We start from the raw sequence: 25,587 nt of genomic DNA on the forward strand, positions 1-25,587 counted from the left end.
TAATAAAAAATTATGTTTTCTTCAACTTATAATAAAAAAAACCCTTCATCTTTAGAAAAACAATCTTTTTCAAACTCTTCAACTTTTATAATTGATTATTTTTTAATTTATTAAACCTCATCTTCAATTCATTATTTTCTACCCCACCTTAATCCCTAGTAGAAAATTCTTGATTTTTTTCAATCAAAATTTTGTCATCTTTAAATTTAAAAATTATATCTTGTTCTTGAGTTTTGAAAGTTGAAATATATATATATATAGAATCTTAAAATTTAATAGAAGACGGATTTTGAGAAGAAAAATCAAGATTATTACAATTTGAAGATGAGGCATTTAGGTCATTTTGCATTAGTAATCTATTAAAGAAGGCCGAGGTCAATAGTATGTCACGTGACAACAATGTACATTCCAACAATGTACAATAGTATAATCTATTAAAGAAATTATATATATTCAGTTAAACAGTTGGACATGGTTGTGCCAATTTGCTCACTTCCTCATGTCAACTTCACTGAAGCCTTCTTGTTTTAAATAAATAAAAACTCAAACCTTTATATTGCTTAAAACCGACAAGGTGGTGTATATAGACCACTATGTCGCAAGAAGACATTTTTCTCTGACAATTTTTCGGTGTTCAAATTTTGACTAATCACAAAGGAACAACTGACAGTTTTAAAACTACAAATATCCAATTTAATTTGTTGGCAATGGAACATGGATGATCACTCATTAGAGTTACATATTAATTGATCGCACAATCCCCCACATGTGTAATGGTTATATAACTCAGTTTCACGTCTCATCTCATCCATGCCAGATATTGATTCGTATAGGACAAGTTTTCCAATACATTTGAGATGTCTCATTCAAAAATTTTAAAAACGAACATGAGATATTAAATCTGATTCAAAAAATTGATTGATGCATTTGTATTGTTCAACCCTAATATTGAGTTAACTCAGATGATACGTCTCAATTTCGAACGAGTTTTGAAACCTCACTTGTGTTGAGATATTCCCAATTTACAAAACTACCCATGTGATTGGTATGAAAATTAAAGATACATCTAGGACCGTAATGTTTTAGGAATATTGATTTAATTTGGATTCATTTATAGAGTATTTTTTTTTTTTAAATGTGATAATTATTGTCTATATTGATTTATGGGAAAATGACTTCATAACATCAAATTATTCACGTTGAAGAATGATTAGATCAAAATTTGAAGTGATAAGTACCCACGAGAGTGTACCCTCACTCACCTAGTTCGTGTGATGTGCAGGTGCTGCATGTGCCCAAAGAAGGGACTCATATGTTTTGGTCCCCAAGCCTTGGCTCACCTATTCCCTCTAGTCGGACGTAAGTTCGGATATTCTTGTCATTAAAAAAAATCAAAATTTATTCAATTAAAGCACTATTAATTTGATAATAAACTTCCAATCATGTAAAAAAGATGACTTGAAATAACTGTGACCAACATATAAGATTTCATTGAAGAAAATAGAGTCCAACAAACCATACTAAGTTAGTAATGATTTCAACCTTACTAAGGGTCCTTAGATTCACCTGGTGACATCCAAAAAAGAGATCTGATGCTTTGGGGTTGTAAAGAACAAAATTCTTTGAATTTAAAAAAGAAAAAAGTTAATTTTTCATCGTTCGATTTTAATTTTAAAATTTAGAGTTAACTAGAAGTTCAGTAGTCATCCATTTTCAAAATCTTGGATTTAATTCAAAAGATTTTTTTTTTAATTTACGTTTTTTAATATGAGTTTTTTGATGAAATCTAGAGGATTGTGATGTTAGATTGCTAATGTAGTAATCCATTTAAATGAAAAATCCTTAGTAAAACTTAAAATCTTTACTAAGTTAGTAAGAAAATTGTTTCTCAAGAAAATACTTGATTCAGTTAAACAGTTTCATACGGTTGTGAAAAGTTGCTCGTCTCCTTATGTCAGCTTTCTCTCAACGTTTTTGTCTTGTTTCAGTTTCAATAAAATCTCAAATCTCTATAAAAAGAGTGATGATTTACGAACTGGAAAATCTTCACACACGATCAATACTCGGTTGACGTGGCATGGATAAAGAATTATAACTCTTTTTCCTCGAGAAATACAACTTCAATCCAAGTGCCGTTGTGTATCTTAAGGAAGAAGATCTATGATTCTGTCTCCGCCAAGTCAGTCGAGTATTCATCGAGTAAAGATTTTTTAATTAGAAAATCATTATTCCTATAAAAATGACTCTTTTAACTACTTAAAAGTGGTCGAAACTGCAATAATAGAACCACTGACTACGGTCGCAAGAAGACATATTTCTCTGACACCAGTTCGGTATTTTAATTAACCAATAACGAACTGACACCTGGCATTTTAATTACAAGTTGCATCCAATTTTATTTACAGGCAGCAAAAAATTTCTCAAAGTCTATAGCCACAAAATATTTCACGTTAAAAAATAGAGCAAAAACTAAATAAAAAAAAAAAATTCAAATTATTCAATTAGACCTTTAACGTTAATTTCATAATAATAATCTTGGGAGGTAAAAATCATCATGGTTCTACAATTATATTGTGAGAGATGATGAGCTCATATAAATTAGAGAGCTGCTATTGCCACACCAACTTTTGCTAACACCACCCCAATTGTGTGCAATTCTTCCATGATTTACATAAGAATTTGTGGCATTATCAAAACTTGGTGTGGCAATAGCATCTCTCATAAATTATTGTTACATAGAGCAATTAAAAGGAATTCTTAAGCACTCGCAAAATACTTATGTTAGTGGAAGCTGGTGTTGTTGGGATAATTTTCGGGTGATGATACTAGAGACCTGGATTCAAATGAATTCATTAAAAATGAGTTTACTAATAATAAATATTACAAAATACTTATTTATTTATTTTTTGATATTGTAGGATTTTCACTCATCCTTTTGGGATTGGACTAGTCTTTAGAGTTGCAAGTCCCGAACCCTTGAAAATTTCTCAATGTGCAACATGATAAATAAAGAGACCATAAAATTTCTAACACATAATTAAAGCGACAACATTTTGCTAGTTTTACCGATGAACCTAACTCCTAAGAGTAACAAACATATAACATTGATTGTTGATTTACGAAATTCAACAATTATAATCTACAAATGACATAAGTAGGTAAATCAAGGGATCTCCCTTCTTCGCTCCTAAACACAATAGGCTTATCTATATTATCCAAACTCGATCGATCTCTATGGAAACACGTCGTGTTCTAGTCTATCAACAACCGTCTCTATCTACCCTCTGGATGAAGATGTTCGAGTGTTGACAAAGGATCATAAATAATTTTTTAAGTTAATTTTATATATATATATATCAATTTTAGATTCCTTGGCTTAGATCCTCTTTTCCATCCCTTTTCCTCTGGTTCTGAACACTCTTTCCAAGATAACATTTGTTTATTTTGTTATTCAATTTGAATAAAATTTTAACTATCATTTCTCTAATATCTCGAAACATCATGATCTTAGTGAGTTTGTTTATCACATTCTCATTCATTCATTGTACCTTCTCAAGAGTCATTTGAGTCATATTTCTTAGTCTCAAGATCACTAATTGGATTTATTTTCTTTCTATGTCTACCTGTTGATCCAAAGTTGAAGTTCCCTTCTCCCCTTTTTCACATTTAAATTTTAAGCAACCAACTTTCTTTTGCTACCACAAAACATGCCTTCTATCATGGGTTGGGCCCACATTTAGTTTTGGTGTTTGGTGTCCAACAGTGAAAGGCTTAACTTTCCATTTCTTTAATCTTCTTTATCGTAGATGCCCATCTATTCAGAGGTCCATATGTGCCACTCTAATTGGCCAAACTTTATAGTAGGCCCACCAAATTAACATTACCCTATCCTACTCTATATTAAATGAATTATTGTAATAGAGAATAATTGAGAAAGTGGAACCCACACTTTTGTACATCCAATAAGTTTTTCTTCTAATATTTTCTTTTAAATTGAAAAATGTTGGATGACTTCATTCAACACTGCACTGATGTAACAGTGCATATCTCGGAAAAAGAAATGTATGATTATATGTGCATTGTCACATTAGTGCAGTGTTGAACGCAGTGTCCAACTAAGTCAATGTAACACGACTTTTTTTTAATTTTCAATATGCTACCAGGAGTAAGGTTAAGAAACAACTACTTTTTATAAAATTAAAATATAACTCTTTTTTTATTTATATTTATATAAATTAATTTTATTATGATGTCAATTTTGCAATATAAAGCTTAGGTTGAGTTCCACTAAGATTCCAACCAAAACTTCCACTCTTTCATCTCTCCCACTTAGTAATTCTTTCTTGTTTCCTCCACCATGAATGGTTTTTCAAGCAAATATTCATTAATGGTTATGTGGCTTCTCTTGACAGCCCTTTGTTTGATTTCTACAACTAATGCTGAGTTACAGAGATTCCAACACCATGTGAAAGGTGATGGGTCACTTAATTTTTTGGTTGTTGGAGATTGGGGAAGAAGAGGTGCTTATAACCAATCTCAAGTTTCCCTACAGGTTTTGTTCTCTTTTTATCTTCTTTTATCTTTAGTTCTATAGATTATATAATAACTTTTTATAATTTTTTAAATAAATATTATTGTGAGATGTCTAGTATTCTTATTGGGTTTGGTGAGTTGCAAGTTCTGTAATCTTTGTTGATAATTCGTGGACGTAGGCAATTTGTCGAATCACGTAAATCTTATTAAGAAAGTAATTTACTCTTATTACGCTTCCGCACAACAAATATTTTTTAAAAATAAAAATATTTTTTTTCCACATGAATATTATATATAGCCGAGTAATTAACGTGGTTGAGTTTCTGACCCTACTCGATGCATATTCGAATTTAGTTGATCGAATTGGCGGAATGTTTTTTATTAGTTGATTCTTTCGAGTTTTTGGATGAGGTTTCGTATCGGTTAAAATGATTAAAATTGGATGAAAATTAGATGTATAACAAAAGGACATTATTTTACTTTAAAAATGATGATTTTCCTTGGAAATTAAACTTATTTTTTTTAATGAATTTCTTTAAAATGGTGATTTTCCAAAGAATTTATTTCACCTTAATTTTTTTAAAATAAATTTTTTTTTTTTTTTTATAGTTATTTTGATAATTTCAGTTGGAAACAGTGTTTAGTGGATTACGGTCAAACCAATTGAGAAAATGTTGACGATGTGGGCCCTACATAACAATTACGGAATATTGATGTACAGGTGTCAGCTCTTACCTTGCGAGATACTATCAGAACAATGAGCCTAGTACATTGTATCATATTCTCAAACCAACGTTTGATTTGGAGTGTCAAATGTGAGCTGAGAAGGGGAAAATATCACCTAGAGATTCCTCTGTAGCTAATCTCTATGAAACTGTACTATTCTCAGTCATGTTTCATACTTTACTTTCGAACGTGGTTTGAAGTTAGAAAAGTCCCAACAATGCCAATATTCCTGCACAGAGTTAGTTTTTGTCTCACTGTGAGTGAGGAGACACGTGGAATGATTGGGTTTTTTGGGCCCACATACCTGTGAAAATGTAGACTAGCCCACACTTTGGTGGACCTTTATATCATAAATTTCATGATCAATGATTTCCAACCATCAGATCTGAGCAAGCTTAAGCATGAATCGCAATTGTGGATGAAAACCTTTAGGACTTCAAGCCCCTTTGATGATTATTGCTCAAATCATGGCTCCCACACTGCAGATCTTGCAACATAGATATCAGAATTTTCTTTTTTAAGTGCATTTAATGAGAGATCACAGTTTTAAATTAAAGAGAGATTTATGGGAGGAACTTATTTGTTGCATTTATGTTACAAAAATTTTATTTATTAACTTTGTTACTCGATAGACCTTAAGTAAGATTCACATCATTTTAAATAAATAAGGGTATTATAAGTATTTAATTTTTTTAAATGTAGATTGCATTTCAAGATTTGTTAAAAAAGATAAACAATTAACCAACGAACGTTGGGCAAAGTAACCAAGGCATCTCTCCAAAGAAGGGTGAGGTCATGAGTTCAAACCCACAAGGATTTAACCTTGCTTACTTGGTATTTGTGATTTGTGGGGTATGACATTTACCCAGGGATTTTGGACGAAATATGATGCTCTAAGAGGTTAGTTGCCTCATGTTTGCTAGTCAGGCCTATGGGTTTGAAATCCCTATTATAACAACAACAACAACAACAACAACAACAACAACAAAATTCATCCTTATTAAGATTGTAAGAAAAAAAATTTGCATCAATTGTTGTCATTCAAAAACTTGTTATGATGCCACAAAGTTGTAAAAGACAAAATTCTAAGAATTTTGAAGAAAAAAAAATTAATTTTCACAGTTGAATTTCAATTTTAAATTTGAGAATTCGGTAGTCGTCATTTTTAACATCATTGATCAAGCTAAAAAAGGAAAAGAAAAAATCTTTTTTTCTTCTTTTGAGTCCGAGTTATTCCATACAATCTAAGAGGCTGTGGTGTTGGATTTCCAATTTGATAATCCAAGTGGGCCCAATAACTCTCAGTAAGATTTCAAATCTATGAAAGTCAGCCTAGTCTATTTTTCTAGAAAGAAAGTATTTTTGAGTAACAAACTTGAAATCCAAGTGGGCCCAATGACTCTCAGTAAGATTTCAAATCTATGAAAGTCAGCCTAGTCTATTTTTCTAGAAAGAAAGTGTTTTTGAGTAACAAACTTGTTAGGTAGTTTGTTTATGTCAGCTTTATGTCAGGATGCCCCCCTTCCCTAATGTCAACTTTCTCTCAACCTTTTTGTTTTGTGCAATAGTACAATAGGTCACAATTAAAAATAAATAAAAAATTCCTTTTATAATTTTAGCCAATGAAAAATTGACATCTGGATACATTTTACAAAAGATTTTTAAAAAAATGAACACTTTTTTTCCCTCTATTTTTGATTAAATATGAAATATTATTTTTCTTATATTTTTTTATCATAGATGGGAGAAGTTGGAGAGAAGCTAGAGATAGATTTTGTGGTCTCAACTGGTGATAATTTCTACGACTATGGACTGAAGGATGTAAATGATGCAGCTTTTGAGGACTCTTTTTCCAAAATCTACACAGCTAAGAGCTTGCAAAAGCAATGGTACAGTGGTATGTTCCAATGTTCTAATATTATATTTAGAGGATTTATATTGACACACCAATAATTTATTTCTATGTAACAGTCCAGTAGCAATGAAATTATATATAATATACGAAATAAGGAGAAAATATTTTACAAAGAACTGCTATTGCCACACCAATTCCTATGTAAATCATCAAAGAATTGCACACAGCCATCGATCGGCATGGTGTTAGTAAAAATTAGTGTGGCAATAGTAACTTACTCTCAAAGATAATGAAGAGGGGGAAAGGACGCGAGCAGCTGTGACAATAATATTTAACTATTGATTTCTTCCTTTTTTTTCACTATTTCTCATAACTTATCCCTTCGGAACTTGAATTTTGGTGTGTTAAAAATTAAAGTTGGTGTGAAAATATAATTTTTATTTTGAAATAATTGATTAAAAAGTAATTAAACATCGTTAACATCCCTCATACTCAATTATAAGATTGATAATTGATTATCAACCTCAAGAATGATTACCAAATGGCCCATTAATATATTTTACGAACTTGTTTGAGTCAAATTATGAGTTATCGAATTGACTTGACTCAGTGAACATTATCGTCAAGTCGAGTTTTGATCTGTACAACGACTTATAGAAATGTATATGGCAGTGTTGGGTAACCACGACTACAGGGGAAACACAGAAGCACAATTAAGCCCAATATTACGGAAGATCGATAGGAGATGGCTTTGCTTGAGATCCTTTATTCTTGACTCAGGTAAAAATAAATAAAAATTGTCGCATTTACGCCAAATTCTTTTTCTACAAATGAATCAAAGATCTAATGTGTTTCTTATTTTTCTCTATTCATCAGAAATTGCAGAAATCTTCTTCGTCGACACAACTCCTTTCGTGAACGCATACTTTACTAATCCTAAGGGCCAAACCTACGATTGGAAAAATGTGATTCCCCGAAATAATTATATTACAGAGCTTCTAAAGGTAACTTAATTACCATCATAATCGTCTACATCTTATATCAATTATTGGGATTGGCAAAATGAATCTTATAAAATCAAATATAATCATACAAATTAAAGTTGATTTAATAAGGACATCGTACCCCGCAAGAAGGCGAAAACATGCATGTGAGACTTAATATAAATTTTGTGAGTAGGATGTGGATTCGGCATTGAAGGAGTCAGTAGCGAAATGGAAGATCGTAGTTGGTCACCATACAATCAGAAGCGCTGGTCATCACGGTGATACTCTAGAGCTCGTAAACCAGCTTCTCCCAATCTTACAGGTAATTAAAGTGCTATTAAAACACCATCACCATTAGAAACATATGATCATCATTCTTATTATAGAAAATTTGGGTTCCACTAAAAGGAACATTTTTAATTATATATATATATGGGAAATGTTCAGCACCCTAAGTTTTACCACACATTTTAACAAACGTTTTTTGTCCTACATGGGTTAGAAGTTTTGGAATGGGCTGATTTTTAATGAGGATGATCTCTATGATTAGAAGATCATCCTCCCCAAAAATCAGCCCATTCTGAAATGTTTAGCCCCATGTTTACATGTTGAAAAATTGTGGACCGTCCATTTTTTGTAAATCATTTTTGATGGGGTTAGAAGTTTTGGAATGAGCTGATTTTTGGTGAGGATGATCTCCTCACCATAGAGATCATCATCCTCACCAAAAATCAGCTCATTCCAAAACTTCTAACCCATGTAAGACAAAACACGTTTGTTAAAGTGTGTGGTAAAGCTTAGGGTGCTGAACGGGACCCTATATATATATATAGGGGATGGTTCAGCAGCCCTGAAGTTTGCCTAGTTTGGTGCCAAACATTTTTCAAAATATGGGTTAGAAGCTTTGGAATGAGCTGATTTTTTGTGAGGATGATCTCTATGAAGAGGAGATCATCCTCACTAAAAATCAGCCTATTCCAAAACTTCTAACCCCATCAAAAGTGATTTACAAAAATTAGACGGTCCACGATTCTTCAACTTGTAAAGTAGGGTTAGAAGTTTCAAAATGAGCTGATTTTTTGTAAGGATGATCTCTTCACCGTAGAGATCATCCTCACAAAAAATAAGCCTATTCCAAAACTTCTAACCCCGTCAAAAGTGACTTACAAAAAATGTTTGGCACCAAACTTGGCAAACTTTAGGGCTGCCGAACCGCTCCCATATATATATATATATATATAGGGAAATGTTCAGCAACAAACATTTTGACAAACATTTTGGCAAAACATTTTTCAAAACATGGGTTAGAGGTTTTGGAATGGGCTGATTTTTGGTGAGGATGATCTTTACGGTGAGGAATTCATCATCACCAAAAATCAGCCCATTCCAAAACTTCTAACCCCATCAAAAATGATTTACAAAAAATGGACGGTCCACGATTTTTCAACTTGTAAACTGGGGCTAGAAGTTTTGGAATGGGCTGATTTTTGGTGAAGATGATCTCACCGTAGAGATCATCCTCACCAAAAATCAGCCCATTCCAAAACCTTTAACCCATGTTTTGAAAAATGTTTTGCCAAAATGTTTGTTGCTGAACGGGACCATATATATATGGGAAATGTTCAGCACCCTAAGTTTTACCGCACACTTTAACAACGTTTTTTGTCCTACATGGGTTAGAAGTTTTGGAATGAGTTGATTTTTGGTGAGGATGATCTCTATGATTAGAAGATCATCCTCCCCAAAAATCAGCCCATTCCGAAATGTTTATCCCCATGTTTACACATTGAAAAATCGTGGACCGTCCATTTTTTGTAAATCAATTTTGATGGGGTTAGAAGTTTTGGAATGAGCTGATTTTTGGTGAGGATGATCTCCTCACCATAGAGATCATCCTCATCAAAAATCAGCTCATTCCGAAACTTCTAACCCATGTAAGACAAAACGCGTTTGTTAAAGTGTGTGGTAAAACTAAGGGTGGCGAACGGGACCCTATATATATATATATATATATATATATATTATATATATAGAGAGAGAGAGAGAGAGAGAGAAGAGAGAGAGAGAGAGAGAGAGAGAGAGAGCATTTCTCTAATAATTAGAGTGAGTGATTGAGGGGGAAACAAATGTAAATGTTCATTGGTGTGCCTATATCCCAATTTGATGTGTTCTACATAATTAAATTAATTAATTGGTCTTTAGTGTTGGTAGGGGTGATAAAAAGTTTTCATCAAAGTATGGGAAAAGAAAATTTCTCTTAGTAAATTTCTCTGTTTTATTTTTTTTTTCAGGACAACAATGTAGATTTTTACATGAATGGGCACGACCATTGCCTGGAACACATCATTGACACTAACAGGTACATAATCAAACTTTCTAAGATCTAATAAAGTTTCTTGAAAGAAAATTTTTGACTAATTTCACTCATGAAATTGGTATATGAATATAGTCCCATCCAATTTCTAACGAGCGGAGGAGGTTCGAAGGCATGGAAGGGTGACATTAAAGGATTGAACCAAGATGGAGTAAACTTCTATTACGACGGACAAGGTTTCATGTCCATGCAATTGACCCTGAACGATGCCAAGATTATGTTCTATGATGTTGTTGGCAACATTTTGCATGAATGGACCATGTCCAAACAGCTTTACTCGATCATATAGAGAATTAGCCAGAGAATGCTGTATTTCATCTTAGCTAAATCAGCCCTTGGAAATTTGTAAGCGAAATCGTATTTAAGGTATGACATTCCCAATTCATCTTAATTTTTCTTATGGCTTGGTTGAATCCTAAGAAATAAATATAAAAAAACCCACATGAATGAGAAACAAGATTCGTTCAATGATTTTGAATATTCGAAATCTGGCTTTTGATGATGACGTAGTAATAAATGAATACAAATGCTTGACTCGAATATAACAAACTCTATTCCATCTGACCAAGAAGTATTCAAGAGGACTTGCCCCGCACTAACTAGGAAAGGAAAAGGAATGTGAAATGGCGACAAGGTAATAATAGAATGACCTAACAGAGAAAACCCAATCTTGGCTACCATCCCAAACCCAGTGATCATCCTACTCAAAGATAGATGAAGATATGAGTAATACACTCAAGTGAGGCTAGAAATCAAGACAAACTTTGACTCATTAAATGTTCTTCTGAGACACCAAATGATGCTCTATTAATAGAATATATTTTGAGGTTTCAAGGGTTTACATGGATTATGTGTTATGAAGTACCTTTCTGAAGTCCCATGAAGGGCACAGAGAAAATAGATTGATGAGTTCTCCAGTATAGTAAGCTTGCAAACAATTCCCGACGCAATTGACATGTGTAATCTTCCCATGCAGCAACTGCAGCTGAAAATTTGCCCCAATCAAAGGAATGCTGTATGGGCTCAGCACAAGATACATAGGCGAAAACCATTTCTGCGAGCTGGTGATCACCCAGAAACATTGATTTCAGGCCATTGCTTTTATCTGAAAAAGTTTTGGATGATTGAAACACATTTCTAGTCTCTTTCCTGACATTGGTTGTTTGTAACTCAGAGGCTTTCCAGCAATAAAACTGCACCACCTGCACAACAGATATCAAAACAAAATAAAACAATTAGCCAATAAGAAATTCAATTTCAATTTCCCAATAATAAAGGATGCATTTTATTCAAGTATTAACATCATCGTCATAGCCCTATCCCAAAAAAGTGTGAGAAACCCATGTAATCCAAAAAAGTTGCATGTTTTCGATCATCCCTAAATAGGAAAACGTGTAAATCAAATCCCATTGATCAAATATGACCACAAGTCCGTCCTCTCAAAAGTGGCACAAATTCAAGTATACATGCACACGTGCTGGAGACTGCTAAGTTAAGATAGTATGTGTATAGATTATGAAAAATATTAGTAAGCCTCTTACACAGTTTTGGGACAGAGTCGCAATACTGATACAGTATTAGTAGTACTTAGGGGTAAGATAATCCTATCGATCTAAAATTTCAAATTTGCGGCTTAAGTATTTGTGTTTTAAGTATAAAATGTTTATAAAAAGAAACCAAAGCAATGCAGAAGAGGGAGATCAATGGACCTCTCAAAGAAAAGGAGAAATAAGGCAAAACAATAAGAGAACAAAAAACAGAGAAAAAGATAAACACAATGTAGCTAAGCAACTTCATTGACAACATCCTCCCACCTAAAAAAGTCCTAAAATACGACCCTGAACTCCTTGTAAAAAATTACACCAAAGAAATACATAAGCTTTTAACCTCAAGTATCATATCTTGGGTCGAAGCCTCCTTACCCTCCAAGACCCCTTTTATTTTATAAGTAACAGAATTTTATTAATAACGTGGTCAAGGTGACCAACTAAACAAACAAGCAAGAAAAGGAACAAAGCTAAGGTACAGGGATACTACAAACCCACTCCCATCTACCCATGAAATCGTCAAAGAACACTCCACTAAACTCTTTATAAACCTTACACAAGTAAAAAAGACGTCACAGACTTTTTCCAAATACCCCAAACAGTAACATTCTCCAAGGTAATCAACCTCAAGAAGTTGACGTTGTGTTGTACTGTTTTTCAAGAATATTTACCAAAGAGAAAGGAAGAGTCCAATAGAAACTGAAGTGGCTAAAAAAGAAAGACCACACCTCTCCCAATCATACTTTCACATAGGTAAAAAAAATCAACTATTATCTTTTTACTGCTAACAAAATGATCAACTGCGAAATCTTATTCAAAGGGATCAACCAAACAAAAAAAATGTCACTTTGAAAGGAATTTTGAACCACAAATAATAGAAGCCAGAAAGGAAATACTAGTGGAATAAAAGGACCTGATTGAAAAGGAACCATTATGCTTCTCAACAAAACCCGATTATCATATTCCCTTGGGGAAATCAAAGATATTGACGATGTTAAGTAAGATAGGTAAAGAATCCATCTCCCAATACCTTAAGGAAAAATAAGCTAATAGGGTGCATGTCCCATTGATTCATGCTCTATTCTTGCACTTGACTTCATTCATAATTGCTTTTGTTTTTTCTATTGTGTGTCCCTGGATTTCCTCCCAATTCCATCCATCCAAATGTCAATTATAGTTCTAGGAGTAACCTAAATGAATCGACATCCATCTCCACAAATACTCTAAGATGTCCATGAGCAACATTTAGAATAACATGTCATGAAGTAGAATAATATGTAAAAGTTTTTCGAACTTAAATGAACAAAATCCATATTATACCCCATGAATTCAAGAAAGTGGATAATCACTCAAACTCCAAATGAGATATCAAACATGGTTTCCTAAGATATGCATGAGTAAAATTACAAAGAAGACTTCAAAGCATTGACAACTTTAAGATTTCTAAAAGCAGGGTTTCCTAACTTTCCTTTAAAGAAAATGTTATATATGTCATCCATCTATCTCTGATAATCCTAGAGCATTTATCCTAAGTACATATGATATAGACAACTTTTGGAATTAGAATATGCATAGAATTCCAAGTCGAGATACAATTATGTTGATCTTTCTGTTTATAACTCACAGAAAAGCATACCGACACAAAATTTCAAAGTTAAGATTACATGAAAGGGATACCTGCAGGGCATGCAAACTGTTGACAAATTCCTTGTAGAATATCTCATCTTCCCTAGCTATCTGTAATGGCCCCATCAGTAGCTCTGACAGATCATATGATGAATCTGATGTAAAATTATAAATCTTCTCATCAAAAGAACAGAAAGTATATCCAAGAATATGTGCTCTTGCACAGCGTACATCAAATCCTGATTGGTGAAGAGTTTTTTCTGGAGAAAACCAGTACATGTTACTAGATGCCGGCAAAGGCAGGTAAGCAACAGGTTCATTATCTAGGCTACTCGAGAGACTTTGAGAGAGAAGGGAGATAAGTTTGGCATCTTCATCATGGGTACTGTCACGGCTGAACCACAATGTTAATGTAAGCCTTTCACCATAAGTTATCTGTAATGAGATGAGAGAAGTCAGGAAGCAATATTTTATTCAGATAATACAAATAATAATAAAGATTAACAAGAAAGAATGTAATACATGCAGAATTTCCAGTATGTATTATGAACATTCAAGGGTGGTTCAGATATTTAGAAACATAAAACTATTATCATCCTAAATGCATGACATGAGTTTAGAAACACAGATTTACCTCATCTACAGAATGAACATTGCGACTGTCAGCTGTGTACATAACAACATCCTGAGAGAATATAAAAAAATTAATGATTATTTATCAAGAACTCCTTCAGCAGTATAGATTTAATTGCAAATATATGATAAGTTATACAGCCAATCTTAATCCTTTAAGTATTCAGCTATGAAATTTTCATCGAGTTCAAGAAGAAATTAACAGATTTTGTATTCCTATGCAGAAATGTAACGTAATAAACAGTCTAGCCACAAATATCAATTGCAAGATAATTCCATCCAGGAACATTTATAGATAATTAGAGATTTTGGGCCTCCTATTCTACTGGAACAAATTATGTAAAGATTTTGAAGAAGTCTTTTTTGAGGATTTTGTGTTCAAGTGGGACTCTTTATGTGATTTGTAATAGGCTTGGGCTGTGTTGATTGAGGCATTTGTGCTTTTTTCTCTCTTTTTATTTTATTTTATTTTTTTAATATTCTTGTATGGGGAGCCACCTCAGCCTCCTCTTGCCTTCTTTATCAATAAATTTTTACAATTATCAAAAAAAAATAAAAAAATCCTCTCACATGTGAGATGTTAATAAATTGCACTTACTCCAGCCACAGGAACAATGGTTGTAGGCACCCCATCTTGGAAGTGAAAATGTCCACCTTTAAAATCCTTTCCATGACTATTCAAATAACAGACTGCCTTTCACACTCAAATGCACACAAAAAAACTGTGTTAGTGGGAGTTGTATAATACACAATTATCAATAACTATATAAAAATATTTACTGAGATTACACATAGGAGAGTTTGTGGCAAAGATGTGCTATCAAAATCGAGGACAGTATTGAAAAGAATTTTTTTTTTCTTTGTTTGTGAATAGCTGATGCAGTGAAGCAGGTCCTTAAAATTTAGTCATTGTGGGGGCTTGATTTCCATCCAGGAATATCTATAGAAAACACAGGTGGTCATGTGTCCTTTGCATCCAAATATCCCCAGAGATTCCCCTCACCACCTTCAAGGCGGTATAATTATGAAGCAGTATTCCACGTTGTGATGCAATAACAAGCATATACTAACCTGAGGTCACGAAAAACATTGTTTTTAAATAAGTTGTGTTAAAATTTTGTTTTGTCCCTTTAGCAAATAAACGACTAAAAATTTTATTTTGCCAAAAGAAATTAAAAAAAAAAAAAAGAAACAAATGTTTATACATTTTAAACGCAAATATTTATTCTTAAAAAAAATTATTTTCTGGGCCTGTGGTTAATTTTTTACTTGTTTGTTTGTGATTTGGTTCATGAATGTTGTTTAATTTGAGATTTGATATATAATATAAGATTTATGATTCTTAAATGTAGTTAAATGAGGGATTTGATGATAATTTCTTAATATTAAAATTGTTAGTTTTTTTCAATAATAAGTTATTAGCTCAAAAAATGTGTTGGTGGTACGACTGTTTATTTTTTTTATTTAGCGTCATAGCATGTATATTTTTGCATGGAAACACATCTACATGTATATATACATTCAATAGTGCGTGTGTGTGTCCTCAAAATTAGAATAAATGTCTTATGTATTTACATATATTTTTACCCATTTTTCTTCTTTTTTCCCCCCAAGTTGTCACTTGCCCTTTTAAACCCATACTCCGATTGGCTACAACACACATATATATACAAAATTAAGTAACTCTAATAAGTAAAACTATGGCCAAAAAGACAAGTACGCACCGCAAAATCTCTTTGTTTGAGATAGGACCTATTGTCATCACTATGCCATCCAATACTTGCCCCCTTGGTCCAGCTGAATTCCAACATAAACTAACATCAGATTAATTCAGTTGGGAAAAAATTTGATTGAAACTGTAATACCAATCATTCCATGATCATGAAATTGCAAACCTATAATTAACTAATTTATTGAACTTGCATTCATGGTTTCCCAAATTTCTAATATAAAAAACCTCTTGATTTTCTAGGGTTTTGCACTTTTTTTTAATTGTTTTATTTTTCCAAATTATTAACAATGTCAAACTAATTAATAGAAGTAAATCTAAAGAGATACAAATTATTACCAAAGATGAATAAGAATCGAACCTTATCAAACCCGTGAATTCTACGAAGAGCTCAAACTCGCACCCGAAGAACTCCTCCACTTTCTCTTTAAGCCTCTCTGCAATTTTTAAACTCAGAGAGATTACAAGAACTCATTTTTTTAGATTAATTAGGCAAATAAACAACATTTTGGGTGGAAATTAAAGAACCTCTGATTGAGATGAAAGGGAGGATGAGATGAGCAGAGTTTGTGGCGATGAGATGTGAGAGAGTAGTGGAGAAAACGTTAGGTCTGTAACCCACTGTACTGCAGCTCTTATGTATGAATTCCAGCTCCTGAGATTGTAAGAATTATATATATAATTAGGGTTTTAAAGTAAGATTTAGAGAGAGAAGAAGAAGAAAACCTTGCAGAGATCTAGAGAAATGAAATCATGGAGAATGAGACGAGGATGAGAATCAGCTTCGGCCATCTCTCTCTCTCTCGATTGCTCTGCTTTTTTATGGAAACCCATCAAATAGGCCCACTTACCAATAATAGGAATACTTTGGGCCATGAAGATGTGGGCCGGAAGTTCAGAGGCTCAAGCGGCCCATTATCAAACATGTGTTGTAGACCTCAATAATCTTGTTTGTAGAGCTGTCAATGGATCCTGTTCGGATCGGATTGGATCTGAGACAATCTGATAAGTATTGGATCAGATCTGGAACAGACCCAATAATAATCAGATAGGACCCTTGTCGGATTGTTTTTTTTTGTCGGATATCGGATATTGGGTTGTTGAGAAGGTTGAGGAGATGGGTTTTTCTTGATGTGAGGAGTTTGAAGTATATAGTTTATGTCCATGTTCTAAGGATTTTCTGATGATTTAGAAACCGGGTTTTAGGATCGGATTGGATCGAATCTGGTCAAGTCTGATTTGAACAGATTGAATTGGTGCTGGAGCGGATGCGTCAACCATTACATACTGGTTTAGCTTGTTCGATATCAATGGAATTATAATTTTATTTATTTTTTATTTTATTATTATTATTATTATTTCGGGAGGTGGGGGTTGTAAATTTGTTTATAACAAAATCTATTTTTTATATTAATTAAAAATATTTGCATTCTTAAAATTATTTATATTTACAAAATAAAGGAAAATATTTACCTTAAATTTGTTTAGGGATTCCTTTTTCATAAAATTACAAGATTCGAATCAAGGATCGATCAAGAGGCTTAATGTGGAGTTTTTAATAGTTTGAAACTTGAAGTGTATTTTGATTAAGAAAGTGGAATCTCATACTCTCTCAATAAGAGGGTGAGTATTGTTGACCTAAATTCACATTAATTATTTTTTAAAATTATAAAAATATCTTTGTATTATATTTTTACTCATTAACTCTAATGATCAGGGATGAATAATTAGATTTTGTTTTATACTGAAGGTAGATTTGTCAGAAATCTGATAACACCTTTGTTTTTCTAAGCGAAGTAGGGATTCCAATTTTTATATTGATTTATGTGTCTCAGAGCAATTCTCAACTCTATTTTACTTCAAATTCTCTTCGATATATCTTCCTTACCATTAGCTTAGTTGAATCCCAAACAAAAGATCAGGGTATCGTTGTGAATATTCGGGAGGCTTCCATTATTTTAAGAAGTGTGTTACAAACCTCCACATTAAAGATTCGAATTAATTTGAGGGAAACACCTTTCTCATAGAATCAACTCATTTACCAAATTAAATGGGGGCCAAGCACCACCAATTTTTGAACAATATGTCTTTGTAAGATATATATTATTGTCAGGGGCGGATTTAGAGTGGGGGCAATGGGGGCACTTGCCCCCATAAGAATTTTCAAACCTTCTTTGGAGTAATGAACTATTGCATCCCAATTTGTTTTACACTCTTAATTGCCCCCCACAAAACAGTTTTCATTGTTATGTTGCCCCCACAAAAAAAATTACAACCTTCGTTGCCCTCACAAAAAAACTTCCACTCTTACATTGCGCCCACATGAGTTAAACCCTGGCTCCGCCCCTGATTATTTGCCTACATCGTAGAAATCTAAATTTTATTGAGAATTCTTAAATGGGTCTCTGTAGATTCAGAATATCCATGAATATGGAAAGATAATCAATCAATCTAATATAATATAACTAATTGATGCAAATCTAAGATTTGCTAGATATACGACGAGATACACCGAAGCATTGAGAAAGAACATATGGAAAATTATACATAACTTGGTTTAAATCAAATAATTTGCATTCATGAGAAAAAACATAACAAATAAATTAAAATTCATGCCCTCGATCACCAATATAATGAATAAAGCCTTGTTTTTGTTAAAAATCATGTCAAAAAAAAAAAAAAAAAAAAGAATAAAAAGCACACATTATGATTAGAACTTAGAATCCAAGGGCAAGTGAAAGATCCACAGTGACACCAAAGAGAAGGATGAAGAGTCCGGCAAAATTCATTAATCGAGATTCATTTCCATGTTGGAGTTGCATGTAAGTGGATTTCTCCATTAGCCCACTCACTGCTGCGCATATTCCCAAGAAGAGGAGAGCTCTCCCGCCAAAGATATGCCATGGAATCATCCTTTCTCTCGTCCCAGATGATGCTTTTGGGAGCCAAAAGGCGAAGAACCCAAACACCCACTACAAAATAACATCACGGTTAAAAAACATGAAAAACTCCCTACTAACTATTTTAGTGAGGTTCCAAGCCTGACAAATAACACTTTCGGGTGCGCTACATAGAGGGGAAACTAACTATAGCCAGCAACTGGCTATAATAGATTTTCCCTCCACGTGATGCACTCAAAAGCATTAGTCAGGTTTACAAGCCTGACCCTGTTATATAGTTAGGCTCGCCCTATTAAAAAATCATTCAATACTCCATAAAGTTGTTTGGATTTGTTAGATTCATTTCCATGTTGCACTAAGGTGGCTTGTGCTCAATAGAAGGATGGCTTTGCACTTGAACACCTCGACTATCTCTATTATTATTAGAGTAATAGTTATATTGTTATGTACTTAAGGTACATAGAGATGCACAAAATCATGTTTATGTGATTTGGGTAGTTATAATAAGAGTCGTGATTTTCTAACACCCCCTTCGACATATGCTCCCTGATGTGGCATAGGATAGAACCACAGATCTTTTTTCTCGGGATACACAATTGCACATATTTACATCCTTATAAATATGTGAGTTGTGTATCCGAGGAAAAAGATCTGTCGTTCTAGCCCATGCCACGTTAGGGTGCATATGTCAGAGGTGGCGTCAAAAAGTCATTATTCTTATGATAAATACTTGAAATCTGCCTTCTCTATTTGATAAAAAATTCACACACCAAAGATCATTGATCTAGATTTTCAATTTACTAGAATTCTCGTCAATTATGTATAACAATTACAGTTCCTAAGTGACATTCAAATGACAGTAGTCTTCTTTGGTCATAACTATTTGTAACATTTTCAAATTAAAATTATATTTTTTTATTTTAAAAAAATTACGACACATATATAACTAGACCATATTTTTAATCAACCTTGGCAAGTTCCTTGAAATTCAATCAAGTCAAACTAATTGATTGAGTGGAGTTTCGAGTTAATTAACGTGAATTTTAAAACATGTGTAGATAGTTTTTAGGATTTCATAAGAAAATAAAATGAGGAAGATATGGGAACTAGTGATAAAAGAAGGATATACGTATGGGTATGGGACGATTACTTGTGGAAAGGTTTCTTTCTAAATAGTCTCTAAGTTTTGCGCGTTAGCTTGACAGGACATTTAGTAAAAAAATTTCTTTCTTAATAATCTCTCATACTGTAGAATTCATAATTTTTACTATCAAACTCACCTCTATTTATTGTTGAGCTCTTTATTTATTGTCAAAGTCAACGCTTTTTCTTTATTATTGTCGAGTTCACCATTTTTTGCTGTCGAACTCACCACTTTTCATTTATTGTCGAACTCGACACTGGTAAAACTCACCTATTTTCAATTTTTGAGTTTTTTTCCGACTAAAATAAATGAAAAGATCAACTAAAAACTTGAGATAACGACTTGTTTAAATGATTTCAATCCAAAAGAACCATTATTGATCGATTTTCATTCAAAAACTAAGAAGAAGAAAAAAAAATCTTGAAAATGATTTCTTCTTCTTTCTTAAATCCTTTCTGACATAATGGAATCTCCGAAACTCGATTGAGGTGTCAAAAATCCAATTTTTAGATAATAATGATGAGTTTGAACGGTTATTTAATCATGAGAAATGTGAGAGGTGAGGTGTAAGGACCATTTAAAAAGAAAAAGTTTACTAGATGTCCTGCCAAGCAACCCTTGAAAACTTAGGAACTATTTAGAAAGAAGTCCCTCCACAAGGGTCCTTTAAGTAATTTTCCTTATATGTATTCTCAAATGATACACACGACCTTCTAATCTCCTCTTATATATAACCATATATATATATAGGGTCCCGTTCAGCACCCTAAGTTTTACCACACACTTTAACAAACGTGTTTTGTCTTACATGGGTTAGAAGTTTTGGAATGGGCTAATTTTTGGTGAGGATGATCTCTATGGTGAGGAGATCATCCTCACCAAAAATCAGCTCATTCCAAAACTTCTAACCCCATCAAAAATGGTTTATAAAAAATGGACGGTCCACGATTTTTCAACGTGTAAACATGGGGCTAAACATTTCGGAATGGGCTAATTTTTGGAGAGGATGATCTTCTAATCATAGAGATCATCCTCACCAAAAATCAGACCATTCCAAAACATCTAACCCATATAGGACAAAAAACATTTGTTAAAGTGTGTGGTAAAACTTAGGGTGCTGAACATTTCCCATATATATATATATATGGGTCCCGTTCGGCACCCTTAGTTCTACCACACACTTTAACAAACGCGTTTTGTCTTACATGGGTTAGAAGTTTCGGAATGAGCTGATTTTTGGTGAGGATGATCTCTATGGTGAGGAGATCATCCTCACCAAAAATCAGCTCATTCCAAAACTTCTAACCCCATCAAAATTGATTTACAAAAAATGGACGGTCCACGATTTTTCAACGTGTAAACATGGGGCTAAACATTTCGGAATGGGCTGATTTTTGGGGAGGATGATCTTCTAATCATAGAGATCATCCTCACCAAAAATCAGCTCATTCCAAAACTTCTAACCCATGTAGGACAAAAAACGTTTGTTAAAGTGTGTGGTAAAACTTAGGGTGCTGAACATTTCCCTATATATATATATATATATATATATATATATATATGGGAAATGTTCAGCACCAAACATTTTGGCAAAACATTTTTCAAAACATGGGTTAAAAGTTTTGGAATGGGCTGATTTTTGGTGAGGATAGAAGTTTTGGAATGGGCTGATTTTTGGTGAGGATGATCTCCTCATCCTCACCAAAAATCAGCCCATTCCAAAACTTCTAACCCCATCAAAAATGGTTTACAAAAAATGTATGGTCCACGATTTTTCAACTTGTAAACGTGGGGCTAGAAGTTTTGGAATGGGCTGATATATATGGGTCGAGCACCAAACATTTTGGCCAACATTTTAATCAACCATTTTTGTCTTACATGGGTTTGAAGTTTTGGAATGGGCTGATTTTTTGTGAGGATGATTTCTACGGTGAGGAGATCATCCTCGTCAAAAATTAGCCCATTCCAAAACTTCTAGCCCCATGTTTACAAGTTGAAAAATCGTGGACCATCCCTTTTTTGTAAACTATTTTTGATGTGGTTAGAAGTTTTGGAATGGGCTGATTTTTGGTGATGATAATCTCCTCACCGTAAAGATCATCCTCACCAAAAATCAGCCCATTTCAAAACTTCTAACCTATGTTTTGAAAAATGTTTTGCCAAAATGTTTGGTGCTAAACATTTCCCTTTATATTAAAGATTTGACAAATAATTTAAATGTTTCGGGTTAATTACCTGTAAGCAATATAAGCAGAAGGTTCCCATGCCTATCCATGAATGCAAACTATACATATCGGATAATCCGACCTTATCATGAAACTTAAAGGCAGCATAAATTCCAATGATCCCCATCGTAATAGCGACCAAGTGAATCGCGGAGTGGAAGAACTTCTGCACTTTCCTGTCGGCTGCGACCGTTCTATAAGCCATCATTGCTGCTCACACCACCACAAATATCATACATTTTTTTACAACAAAATAAACAAAGAATTAGTGTTTTAAAAGCAAGACCAAACCTCTAGTCTAACCAGTCTTTTAGTAATTAAAGGTAAAGATGGCTAGAATTGACATATCTTTGATGTCAAGGGTTCAAGTCCATCTTACTTATTCAAATAATAAAGAAAATACATGATTCCAACTGTGTAAATACAAAAATCTTATATGGTCAAGACTTATATGTATCTGAATAACACAGATCTCAAGAATAACTCCCAACAGTTGAATTTCATGTTTACATTGTAAGGATCATGTGTTTTTTTCTCTGAGTTATTCTTTACTAGCTATTGACCAGAACTAAATCCTAAACTAAATAGTATGAGGGTTAGGTTATGGTGACTCATGAGAAAATACATGGTCCCAACTGTTTAGATACTAAATCCAACAATTGAAATTTATGTTTATCTTAATAACACATATCTCGGTGATACTCATCTTGAGGATAAATCTCAATGATTCGATTGTATGTTTACATGGTTGGGATCATGTGTTTTTTCATGAGTTAACAAATCCCAACCCATACATATAGATAATGTCATAATTTATGAAAATAAAATAATAATTCAGATTTTAAAAAAAATACAAAATTTTAAAATTCTATAACAAATGTAAATCCATCCAACATATTGAACTGGGGTCTGGAACGGTCCTACTAATTCAACAAATATTCAATCTGATCATTGGTTCAGTTCTTGAATCATTGCAAATAGTGGATGCCATACCTTCTCCCATCATAAAAAGAAATCCGAAATACATAAGAAATGGGTGCACCTGCATTAAACAAAACACAAAAAATGGTAAATTTATAGGTAAAATAATATATAATTCAATAAATAAATTTATAAGCTTAGTACAATAATAATTCTTGCAACATAAATTAATGAGTCAGGATTCATGAAAAAATATGAAACTCCTACTATTAAAACACGAAATCCAATGTTGGGATAGGCATCTCTTGTTTCTACTTATAAGATGATTTTTAAAATCATGATCGGAAATGTAAACTAATAACATTTACATTGAAAACACGGTCGTTGTTGTTAGAATCCAGATCGAGACCCCCACGATAATGCAATAACCAGATGACTATGAGAACCGCGGCCATTATACCAAAAAAGTGAGCCATGAACGTGACACGAGCGGCTAATGGCCGGAAACGGGGCCTAAGAACAGGGTCCATGGTTAGTGGTATTGGAGTTGAGGTTGATGGAGGGAAAGAAGAAGTGAGTCTGTTTCAGATTTACATGAGTTGGGTTCTATTTTTTATATATCTAACAATAAAGCTAAAGGAGAGAATAATATGTTCTTGAGGTTTGCTTGTTGGGTTTGGTATTTTAGTTCTCCCACTTTTTTTTTTTGCTTTATCTTTCTTCTTCTTTCCATCATTTTGATTAAGGAGACGTTGAACTTTAGCAAGGAATCTGGTTTTAAGGCTGTGTTTGGATTGAGAGAAATGGAGAGGAGAAACTCATTAAGGGAAGGGAAGAGGAGAGAAAATAAATTCAATTTCTCTCCATCATGTTTGGATTGACAGAAAAGAACTTGGACAAATTTAAAATTTTAAAATACCTTAAAAGAGATCAAAGAGCAGAATTGACATTATAAAATATTTTAAAAGGATTTTTCTCTATTTCTCTCTTCTCTTCACTTTTAAAACCCAATTTTTCTCTCCTCTTCTCTCTAATTCTTTTCTCCTCTCTCCCCACTAAACAATCCAAATAGGATAAATGGAAAGAGACTCATTTATTTTCTCTTTTCTTCTCTCCACTTTTCTATTTGAATCGAATGCTCTTCGTCTTGGCAAAGAACCGACTCAAATTGGCTGACTTTTTGAAAGAACTGGGTTGAGTCTATCCTTTAAACATAAATGATTTTGTAAGAATTAAATATTGTTGTCGATGTAAAATGGATTTTTCTTTTTTTTATGATTATAAACTTATTAGTCCACTTTATCATATAAGAAAAATCAGTTGTTTTTAAATTTAAATATGATTTTAATAATTAGTATTAATTTGCACATGTTTTACCCGACCAACCCAGACATTGATTACGTACATTCCTAAATCCGATGAATTAAAACCATGTTTCAAAAAAGAATACTAACAATCGGGCTGTCAATGTATTGGGTGTTTCATGCCTATAGATGCGTTTTCTCCGAGATATGAGTAAAATGCATTAATAGACATGCACAAGCCACCACGTCAAGGTGTCCCCCACTGAAGTCACTCTAGCACGACTCTTAAATAAAATATAAAACTTAATTTACATACTTTCTCACGTTTTATTAGATTGAGATATAGTTGATCTAGATCAACTGATCTGATAGGTTATCAAATTAGATCTATACAGGGATCCAAATCTTTGATGTCCATCCTATATCAATATAGAGAGAAATTATATTGCCACATCGACTTTTTCTAATGCCACCCCAATTCATATATTAATTACCAAAGAATTAGCGCACATTTTTCGGTGACATTAGCAAAAGTTGGTGTGGCAATAGAAGCTCTTTTAATACGTTATCTAGCCTTGACATTTGACTTATTTGATGAGCCTTAATTATAAATGAAGAGCAGATAAGTGATCAGATGGCGTGAGTTTAACCAATCAAGACATGGCACATCATCTGTTGGTTCATACTAACAGCTACAGATGTAAAGTGTTAAAGTGCTTTAAGCCTTTATCAGTTATTGGACGGCCAACGAAGGATATTAAGAATTGCCAAAAGTGAAAGATTGCTACTAGTGGACGAACAACCAGCAAAAAAGTAAAAAAAATAAAAATAAAAAAAGTTACCCAAAGTAATTGAATTAGGAATTTAGGATTCAACATTATGTTTTTAAATCATTTAAATCTATTTAGATCTATTTAACATTCAATCGGAGTGCAACTTGATTCCATTTGAGGTTAAATTAGAATCAAACCGACATAGGTCGGTTCCACGAAATAAGAATAAAAAACGAACCAAATTCTATTAGAATCAAACCGAACCAAAACGAATTAAAGTCGGTTTGATTTAGTTTGGTTACACAGATTGT

The 25,587-nt window shown here is 33.1% G+C and overlaps 3 protein-coding genes across 4 annotated transcripts; 1 reads left to right on the forward strand and 2 right to left on the reverse strand.

Moving 5' to 3' along the window:
• The first annotated feature begins 4,286 nt into the window (after positions 1–4,286).
• On the forward strand, positions 4,287–10,865 carry LOC147398020 (purple acid phosphatase 17-like). The gene is made up of 7 exons (XM_086447136.1): positions 4,287–4,552; positions 7,000–7,156; positions 7,787–7,894; positions 7,991–8,118; positions 8,294–8,422; positions 10,392–10,459; positions 10,550–10,865. The coding sequence occupies exons 1-7, from the start codon at positions 4,358–4,360 to the stop codon at positions 10,761–10,763; spliced, it is 999 nt and encodes a 332-aa protein (XP_086303262.1). The 5' UTR covers positions 4,287–4,357; the 3' UTR covers positions 10,764–10,865.
• A 361-nt stretch (positions 10,866–11,226) lies between these two features.
• On the reverse strand, positions 11,227–16,825 carry LOC147398021 (2-oxoglutarate (2OG) and Fe(II)-dependent oxygenase superfamily protein). Of its 2 annotated transcripts, XM_086447134.1 has the most exons (8): positions 16,736–16,825; positions 16,538–16,664; positions 16,371–16,446; positions 16,005–16,077; positions 14,879–14,974; positions 14,282–14,332; positions 13,699–14,082; positions 11,227–11,676 (listed from the first exon to the last, which is right to left on the reverse strand). In XM_086447134.1, the coding sequence occupies exons 1-8, from the start codon at positions 16,799–16,801 to the stop codon at positions 11,329–11,331; spliced, it is 1,221 nt and encodes a 406-aa protein (XP_086303260.1). In that variant the 5' UTR covers positions 16,802–16,825; the 3' UTR covers positions 11,227–11,328. The 2 variants fall into 2 exon arrangements, with proteins under 2 accessions (XP_086303260.1, XP_086303261.1); XM_086447135.1 differs by lacking the exon at positions 14,879–14,974.
• Positions 16,826–18,623: 1,798 nt separating this feature from the next.
• Positions 18,624–23,809, reverse strand: LOC147398022 (Cytochrome b561/ferric reductase transmembrane protein family). The gene is made up of 4 exons (XM_086448951.1): positions 23,568–23,809; positions 23,272–23,320; positions 22,289–22,488; positions 18,624–18,981 (listed from the first exon to the last, which is right to left on the reverse strand). The coding sequence occupies exons 1-4, from the start codon at positions 23,727–23,729 to the stop codon at positions 18,727–18,729; spliced, it is 666 nt and encodes a 221-aa protein (XP_086305077.1). The 5' UTR covers positions 23,730–23,809; the 3' UTR covers positions 18,624–18,726.
• Positions 23,810–25,587: the final 1,778 nt, after the last annotated feature.

Source organism: Akebia trifoliata, chromosome 7 (assembly GCF_017979445.1).
Source record: "Akebia trifoliata isolate Shusen 1 chromosome 7, ASM1797944v1, whole genome shotgun sequence".
Classification (NCBI taxonomy): domain Eukaryota; kingdom Viridiplantae; phylum Streptophyta; class Magnoliopsida; order Ranunculales; family Lardizabalaceae; genus Akebia; species Akebia trifoliata.

What these genes read in the sequence shown, in the direction of transcription:
- LOC147398020 (XM_086447136.1), top strand. Translation starts at nt 4,358, where the DNA reads ATGAATGGTTTTTCAAGCAAATATTCATTAATGGTTATGTGGCTTCTC. An exon ending in ATATTACAGAGCTTCTAAAG is followed by an intron (nt 8,119 to 8,293) that starts GTAACTTAATTA and finishes TTTTGTGAGTAG; the next exon opens with GATGTGGATTCGGCATTGAA. An exon ending in AGCTTCTCCCAATCTTACAG is followed by an intron (nt 8,423 to 10,391) that starts GTAATTAAAGTG and finishes TTTTTTTTTCAG; the next exon opens with GACAACAATGTAGATTTTTA.
- LOC147398022 (XM_086448951.1), bottom strand. Translation starts at nt 23,729, where the DNA reads ATGGACCCTGTTCTTAGGCCCCGTTTCCGGCCATTAGCCGCTCGTGTC. An exon ending in ACAACGACCGTGTTTTCAAT is followed by an intron (nt 23,321 to 23,567) that starts GTAAATGTTATT and finishes TGTTTAATGCAG; the next exon opens with GTGCACCCATTTCTTATGTA. An exon ending in TCTGCTTATATTGCTTACAG is followed by an intron (nt 18,982 to 22,288) that starts GTAATTAACCCG and finishes GTTATTTTGTAG; the next exon opens with TGGGTGTTTGGGTTCTTCGC.
- LOC147398021 (XM_086447134.1), bottom strand. Translation starts at nt 16,801, where the DNA reads ATGGCCGAAGCTGATTCTCATCCTCGTCTCATTCTCCATGATTTCATT. An exon ending in TTTCTCTAGATCTCTGCAAG is followed by an intron (nt 16,665 to 16,735) that starts GTTTTCTTCTTC and finishes TTACAATCTCAG; the next exon opens with GAGCTGGAATTCATACATAA. An exon ending in ACAGTTTGCATGCCCTGCAG is followed by an intron (nt 11,677 to 13,698) that starts GTATCCCTTTCA and finishes TCTGTTGTGCAG; the next exon opens with GTGGTGCAGTTTTATTGCTG.